General features: G+C 36.7%; 1 protein-coding gene across 2 annotated transcripts; it reads right to left on the bottom strand.

Annotated features, from left to right (window-relative positions):
* Nucleotides 1-232: 232 nt before the first annotated feature.
* Nucleotides 233-8,401, bottom strand: LOC121853658 (guanine nucleotide-binding protein-like 1). 2 transcript variants are annotated; one of them, XM_042347979.1, is made up of 11 exons: nt 8,287-8,401; nt 7,422-7,562; nt 6,962-7,124; nt 5,916-6,267; nt 5,186-5,450; nt 4,853-5,070; nt 3,898-4,023; nt 3,435-3,585; nt 3,090-3,236; nt 2,514-2,759; nt 233-2,164 (listed from the first exon to the last, which is right to left on the bottom strand). In XM_042347979.1, the coding sequence occupies exons 2-10, from the start codon at nt 7,519-7,521 to the stop codon at nt 2,515-2,517; spliced, it is 1,767 nt and encodes a 588-aa protein (XP_042203913.1). In that variant the 5' UTR covers nt 7,522-7,562; nt 8,287-8,401; the 3' UTR covers nt 233-2,164; nt 2,514. The 2 variants fall into 2 exon arrangements, with proteins under 2 accessions (XP_042203913.1, XP_042203914.1); XM_042347980.1 differs by having other exon boundaries at nt 8,271-8,289.
* Nucleotides 8,402-8,804: the final 403 nt, after the last annotated feature.

Here is an 8,804-nt window from a genome sequence, read left to right on the forward strand (position 1 = left end):
CTGTCATGTACTTAAGTCTATCATAAATACTGTAATCATAAAAAAAAAAAAAAAATACCGTACAATAATGACAATAGAATCAATCGCTAACTCAATATATTTTTAATTTGGTGTTTAAAAATATTGTTGTTATCCTGTGCAAGTATAAAAGCAGCTAGTGGGCTGGATGCTGGTGTACGGGATTATTATTAACCCACCCATGAGCCGAGGACCTCAAATAAAAACAAGCGTGGACAAAGATCGGCAGGACTTTATTTATTTATATTCATCTTAGTACTGAATAGAACTGTACTGCACATGTAAAGCCATACAGTATATCTCCCCAAACACAAAACCAAGACAGTTGATGAATGCTCAAGAGACCACATCATAACTACTGTGTGTTGACAATATTTATACTTATCCAACAACTTCAGGCTTTTAATTAATACTTTACTTTACATGGGTTGTTCATAGATCAGGGCAGTACAGTACAAGCTCTCCTTCAAGTCTATAATTATTATGTTATATTGTATAATGTGAGAGACAGGTGATCAAGTTAGCTCTATACAGTAAAGTTCCCATAACTCAAAATAATAATAATGGGCTCTAGCTATTATGAGATCTTACGAAATATGAGGGACACCTTCTTCTTAGGGAAAAAAATATCAATGGTACTTTTCCATTATCTGCCCCAATAAAAATGTAAAAGTTTCTAAATACATTACCTCTGTACCAGACTTGGGTGCTTGGTCCATGATTATCAGATATAATGGCTCAAACACAGGGCATTGATGGAAAAATGATTGCGCATTAGACTGTAGATGTGCATGTGCACTCACGACTAACTAACACGAACTGACTGTGACCGAAATGAGTGAAACATATAGCAGTAAATGTCTTGTAATGTGAAATTTTACCAGATATTAAAAAATTTGTAATATATATTTCGTAGCACAAAAACATTACAAATTATGAGTGATTCGGAATTAAGGGGGTTTCAGTGTACAGTACAAGTACGAGCAAATGATGATGTTTAACAGAATCACGAATATTGTTTATGTAAAATTTATCAATGAACAATTAATCTCCCTAATCAGTAATATTTAATTTTATTTATCATTTCACCAGCACACCACCACACACCAATGCATACCTTCACTGTACTACCTCCCACCTACACCACCACTGCATACCTCGACATACCACCATACACCTACTCACACACACCATCCATGCATTCAACAGGATCTGAAAGACTCATGATAATATATATATATATATATATATATATATATATATATATATATATATATATATATATATATATATATATATATATATATATATATATATATATAAAATAGGCACTTCTACACCATAAAACAAAATACAGTATGTCTAATTCTTCCTTAATATATACTGTACACTGATCTTTGGTTATATTAGCCATTGTACATCAGAAAACATAAGCACTGTATAATTCTTTCTGTATAAATACACTGACCATTAGTTACTGTGTAAGTGTTGAAGAAATTGCTAACAAGAAACAAACAGAGCTGGCAATGAGAGGGAGGAAGAAAAGTTTATCGGGAAACACAAAAAAATAATGTAAAACAATTGCTAAAGATCCAAAACATTTTTCATCTTTGGGATTCTTCCTTATATTATAGAACTGACAGATGGTTTTAATGATTTAGTTTTGGTCAGAGTTATCTGTCAACTTCACACGCTATGCCTGCCTGAAGTGCCAAGCGTTACGGTAGTGTTGCGCCGTGTAGATTTTCTGGGTGGATTCTGTCTAGTGGCTGATTGGAGTCTGTTTCTGTAGTGGAGGATGGTGATGCTGTGGTGGTGGTCGAGGGTGAGGAGAGACCTTGGTGGTGGTCGAGGATGAGAAGACCTTGGTGGTGGTCGAGGATGAGAAGACCATGGTAGTGGTCGAGGATGAGAAGACCTTGGTGGTGGTCGAGGATGAGAAGACCTTGGTGGTGGTCGAGGTTGAGAAGACCTTGGTGGTGGTCGAGGATGAGAAGACCTTGGTGGTGGTCGAGGATGAGAAGACCTTGGTGGTGGTCGAGGATGAGAAGACCTTGGTGGTGGTCGAGGGTGAGGAAACCCTGTCAGTACATGTTGCTGACGTGTCGCTCCGTTTCAACATCTTCCTCATCGACAAGACCATTAGCTTGAAATAATGGAGGTTACAGTTGAGGAAAAATAAAAAAAAAGTATCATAGAATCGTACATGAAATCAAACATTAGTGAAAAATAACTAACGATAAAGTCTGCCGCCATCTTTGTTGTTTACATCCTCTAAGTCAATCAGCGAGGATCTCAAAATGTATACAGTAGCCCACCAAGATTCATGTACATTGTATTGGGGTTGGTCTCTTCATATTTTTGCTATCTACGTATGTTTTGTGAACATTTTAGTACTTAAGTACTACTGTAATTTTGTACCTAATTTATGTAATTACTGTAATTTAGTACCTATCACATTAAGAAATTAATGAGATATAAATATGGTTCATTACCTTAATCATCTTCAATCAAGATGGCAAATTTATTTTGTATAGTGGCTCTAGGTTCTTCCTCTTCACTCTCTGTCTCATTTTCTTCAGTATCTTCATGGTTCTCTCTTCCTTCCATTTCTTCACCCGGTTCATCCTCCTCAATGCCTTCATCCATTGCCTTCTCTCTAGGTTGTGGCTCAGTGTCTTTAGCATGAATTCCTTGGATAAGTTTTATCTCTTCTACTCGAGGATTTGCTTCAAATTTATCTGGCAAAAGATTAAAGTAATTGTAAAATCTATAAACTAAATCTCAACTGCAGGCATAAGTGAGCAAAGGAAGAAATATTTTAAAAGAAACAACTCAAGTGTTTTTGGAGATCTTACACAGCCATTGTGAATTAAAAAGCAAGAGCTCTTACTGGATACAGAGGGTGAGATAACTGATGTGGCATCAAATATGACATGAAAAGATTCCTCTAGTATGAAGCAAATGTTAAATTAGGTAGCAGTATCTGTGATTCATTCAGAACTGCAAAGAAAATGTTTATATTTATTTTTAAGGCTGTATCCCCTCTGGACACATCCAACTCCACTTGCCTCTGTCCTTGCAGTAGCCTGGTGGCCTGAAGAATAATACCAGAGATTTTTGGCCATTGAGACACATTCGAAGGAGCTCATTGGCTCCTCTTGAAACATCTGGTCCACCTCGAGCGCGTGTGAAATATCCTCGCTTTCTGGCCCAAGCTGTCGAGTTGTGATAATTTTGATAAAATGAAAGGGATTTAATTTTATCCCTTATACACTATTACACAGCCTTCATGTAGTAGCATTTCTACACTGAAAATAAATATAATTTAAATATCCTCAGACAATTTGAACAGTTCTTACATATATTATGAGAGGAAGAATGTGTTTACTTAAATTAACAAGAATCTAAAGTACCTTCACAGATATAGTAAGATGTCCACTTAGATCCTTCCACCTCATCACTGAACAGCTTGAGTAGTCCTGGAATGTTTAGCCTCGAGGCAATGTACTGCACGACACCTACTGGGTCACGAACCTGAGATATAGGATAGCTGCCCTGCACAACCTGTGGGAATCATAAACAAACTGTAACAACTTTGGTATGATTTACATCTAATTTAGTTATGCTTAAGAACCTTTCTGGCAATAGGACACAATACACTTGCCACTGATACACTCCTTCAAAATATTGCAATACAGTACAAACAAAATTCAAGAGACAATCTTGAGCATTTTATTCTTCTCAAACAACCAAAATGTAAACACACATGTAAAACTCGTACCTACATCACGTATATATTCTATTTGAGTAATGATGTAATTATGCACATACATTAATCTAACATGAAATTAAAGCATAGAGGGATTTAATGTTTACCTGTAGTGGTGTGCAGACTGTGGAGGGGAACACCAAACCTGGACAGTCACACAATTTGACATTCTTCGTGAGGAAAATGGTCTGAAAGTGCTTGGTGTGGCCTGGGGTTTTGCTCACACTCACTACCTGTAACAGGATGTAGCAGTTGTAGTGAAAGCCATCTTCTCCAACAGAGCAACATTGATACACAAGTTCAAGACACTATGGACATCCCTTGATCCTTAGCTTCAATGTTTCACATAATTTCTGATGTTTGTATATTTTTGTTAATTTTATAATCTCAAAAAGGTTTGTTTAAATCTCTTGATCATCCCTCCCAGCACACCTGGCTGATCTCAATAATCAAGATTATTGTTATGTTATGTAAATGTTTTAATTTTTTTACATTACATTGTTCAAATTATTAAGTAAAATTTATTATGTATTAAGCAAAGTACAACACCATTTATGAGAGATAAATTTCGTGAAAAATAACCCCTAAGAACATAAACCCAACTAATACCTACTATTAGGATGGAACAGTCGCAGTATGACTCAGATACACATTCCACAACATTTTCCTAAAAGATAAATTTGTACCCAGATCTTCCCCAAAATACAGCTAGATCAATTTTTACTTGTACCCTTCCTGACTAGGAGACTGTGGTATGTGGGTCCTGTTGCCCAGGCTGTGACAGGTTCAGAATGTGAGTACCTGAATATCTCGACACAATGTAGCAGCTTTGTCATGTTTCTTCAGACATGTATAGGTGATTTTGTGTTGCGTGGGGACAACCTGATTGGGTTCTGACTAAACTGTACTTGAATATACAAAGAGGCAAAACTCTCAACTTTTCCCCCCTCAGGTACCTTCATGTTAGACTGCAATTCTATTCATTAAACTTGTGGTAGCTACTGTCATTAATATCTACCTACACATATTTACTAAAAGAGAATACTGTAATAGACATCTCACCTTCTTCCCCATAATTGCATTAATAAGCGATGATTTTCCAACATTTGGGTTGCCGATCGTCCCAAGAGTGAGGATTCCGTTCTGGAAGCGCTGGTGGAGCTCAGGCCTGGTGCTCTGAGCCATCACTGTCACACCCTCTGTTGCTTCACACTCATGGCCTGCCTCACTTTCCAATTCTCTTTCCTCCTCTACCTTCTTCCTCCAAAGGTCTAGATTCACTATGGGATAAAAATCAAATTATAATTATAAAAAAATGGAAAGATATTAAGATGAGCCGCTAATGGGCACTGCTGGTTCAAGGGTAAAATAGGAATTAATATGAACTCCACAAACCTGAATCATCCACCAACTTTTGGCAAGCATCAATAAGCCTGAGTGAGCCTTCCGCGGCCATTCTTAATGTTCCTTTGCGGAAAGCATAACCCTCCACTGATGAGAATGGGACCACAATCAACTTGGGAAACTTGTTGTGAAAGTACTGCTCCCAGGCTGCTATTACAGCTGGGGGCAGAAGGTCACACTTGTTCAGGATAAGTATAATTCCCTTATTATCCTTCTCCACTAGGTGCTTGTACAGGTATGGTGGGAATTGGGCAACCTGTTGAGGTAGACAGTTGGAACCATGGCAATCAATTGCTAAATATATATTTGATGATGTAATAAACATAAAAAATCTCTATTGGCAATAGTGTATCAGTCAATATATATTAATAAACCAGTATAGTAAATGCAAACTCGTCTAAAGAAAAATTCACTCACGAGGAACATCATATGACAGTACTGTACTCCATATAAATGTACTGTATACCACCTTACATGCATTCATTCTTCAGTCTGCCGTTTTTATATTTTCACTTCTAAGCTCATTTTGTTCTTTAAATTGCTGTTCTAACATAATTCTATAACATTTAATCTCTTTCCTATATTAATTCTGTGCCATGCCCTACACCTGGTACTCAACACATTTTGTCAAGACTGTCCGCAATCCAATACTTTTGGTGTACAGTACAGTACTGTACTATTGTATACCTTTTGAGGAATAATCCTTGTAATATACACTTACTGAGAATCGAGCATCTACGATAATTAGTAAAATGTCAGACATCTCTGTTACTCTCCACAGTTGTCGCCAGGTTTCCAGGTTCAACTCGTACAGACTTAGATCGACTGCAGCAAAATCCCGATCCAATTTTTCACAAAAAAGTCTAAAATGTTTGTTTTCACTGTGATCTAATTCTTGCTTTGATGTGTTCTTCCTCCATGGTGGTCGAGTTGGGTAACCAAGGCCAGGGGGATAGAAGTGGTCTGATGTAGCTTCCAATTTATACTCCGGTACTTGATCTATTTCAATATAGTGATGAGCTTTTCGCCTTTCAGCTTCTTCAGGTGTTTCTTTTCTAAACTTCAAATTATACCTGTAATTCAAGGTATCACTTAAAACTTGTTATTAACAAAAAGAAAATTGGATTTGATCATGAAATCCCATTTTATAACCAATACAGTACTGGGCTGGCTGGCTCACATTGTACAACCAGATAAGTTTAGGAGTTGGAACCCCTATTTCACCAAGAAGCATATGTTGGGACTACTGGCACTAACATAAGTTTTACCTTCTCACTGAAGGAGTTGCCACCTAAGTTTTAAAAAAGCTAATTGGACCAGTCCCACAATAACAGTGTTCATTTCACCCATCACTTGTTTAGTTAGAACATATGAGCTACAGCATCATCCCAATCTTACAGTACCAGCCACATCACATGCTAGCTATGGCAGGAGGGAGACTAACCCATCTGGTTTCAGTTACAAAATGGGATTTCAAGATCATTCCATCATTTATAACCTAACAACTGTCCTGGGTAGCTCATGTTTGTCAAAGTCAACCTGACAGTGGGAGGAGGATAAAAGTAGAAGCTCTAATTAACAACACTCACTCTGAGCCAACAACCCCAGGTGATTATTACCACCTTTCAAGTGACTCATATGTAACAAGGTTCCCTGTGAAAATGGGCAAGTCTCCTCACTACAGTAAACTTCAAAGGGCCAATACCTTGTACAATGATAACACAAAATGTGGCCATACAGCATTCATCCACCCTCTCCCCCCCTCACCTGTTAGCATTACCCTGACCCCTGGGCTGCTGGTTAATGGAATTTATATCTTCTAGGTAGTTCAAACACACTGGCTCTGTAGAACCATCTTGCTTTAGCTCGGCAAACTGTGTCTCGGATAATTCTGATCCCCCGTGATGGTCGATGCGTTGATGTTCAGGCACTGAAAACACCGTAAAGTTATTGATTAGAAATATGAGTAATGGTTTGTCTTATTATAATGCCATAAGTGCAGCTGTATTCAACATAAAAAATATATTACCCTAGAGGTTCTGAAGGCAGGTCTAGAGCAACATAAGCAGAGTCTTCCTGTTACTGTACTTTAGATTTACACCGAGTCACAAAAAAACTAGGTACTGTATTGTATACATTTATGAGTAACAAGACCACCATAATTTTGAGTCTGTTGTCCAAGATTCTTGTTTCTCGTGACTGTGCAGTATTTTGCTGAAAGTCTTACCATTTCCTGTGGGGATAAATAATTTTCTTTCCTTTCGTGCTCTGAGCTGCTCCTTTTTCTTTTTGCCACTGAAGGCAACACTTTTGTGTGTCTGCGGCATGATGGCTACTGGGTTTCACATCTCATAACTGTTGAAATTTGCTGTAAAATATAAAATAATGATTACGTACAACAAATCATAGATTTTCACATATCAGGAAAAATATTAGTTGACAATCAGCTGAAATTAAACTAAAAATACATTACAGTACTATATTGTGGTCCTGTAAATTATGGTACAAAACATGCATAATCTACTCAAATATGCACCTTCATAATATGATACTGTGCACAAAAAAAACAGCTTCCTGAAAACACTTTGTATTTTCCAGGCCAAATTTTAACGTCAATTTTACTTAATTAAATTTGGCTATTCCGCAAAGACAAGCAAATAAGCCTAAATCATATACTGTACTGTACAGTACCAGTGTTGGATTATGAGTCTAAATCCTGTGCCATTGTTTTGGGAATATTTACCCAGTAAATGAGTACAATGACCAGATTAGGTTAGGTTGGGTTCTTTTAGATTTTTCCTTTTTCTTTAATGCCTTACCAAACCTTTGGTAACATGCGGTAGGAAGGGTAATAGCTCAATAATTACTCTCTCTTATTCTACACATTCAATATATGAAGTGTCCAGGGTACATTGCCGTCACACGATCTGGCATGAACATCCAAATATTATAAACGAATATAACTATTACTTCATGTTTTTGGTTAGAATTTTAAAAGTATGATTGATGTGCTGAAGTCACTAAATAGTGAGGCTACCTATCATTAGTAAACAATAATATTAAACGGGCAAATTACCATGATGTTGACTTACGGTTTGAGTTCTTTACACAACGTAGTAACTGACGATGTTTAATAATTTCTACGAACAGAATTCAACCATTAATTTTGTAGGTTAACATAAGTCAACCATACCTTACGTAATATAAAATATAATATAATAATACAGTATTGTTATATTAGAGTAGGTTTGTGTCTTCTAATTTCGTAAAATTATTTAAGTTTAGTGCCGTTCTTTAGGTATTTTTCTAACATGGTGTTTTTCAAGGAGCATTAGTCGTGTGGCACAGTTTAGGACATACTATATTTTTATGTGTTTTGTTAAAAGGACAATGTCGTGTAGGGAACAATGAAGGAATGATTTAATATAAGCTATCGGTTTCTTTTTTTTTCAGTTCAAGGCATTAGTCAAAGTTTGTATGCCATTATATACTACTGTTTGTATACCGACACTGCCTATGCATATGATATGCCACCACGGGCCTTGAACATTCTGGACTATGCTGGACTAGTAAGACAATTTTATTTTTTATTCATTTATTTATCTATCCA

The sequence above is a fragment of the Homarus americanus genome, unplaced genomic scaffold, assembly GCF_018991925.1.
Source record: "Homarus americanus isolate GMGI-L3 unplaced genomic scaffold, GMGI_Hamer_2.0 scaffold4896, whole genome shotgun sequence".
NCBI lineage: Eukaryota > Metazoa > Arthropoda > Malacostraca > Decapoda > Nephropidae > Homarus > Homarus americanus.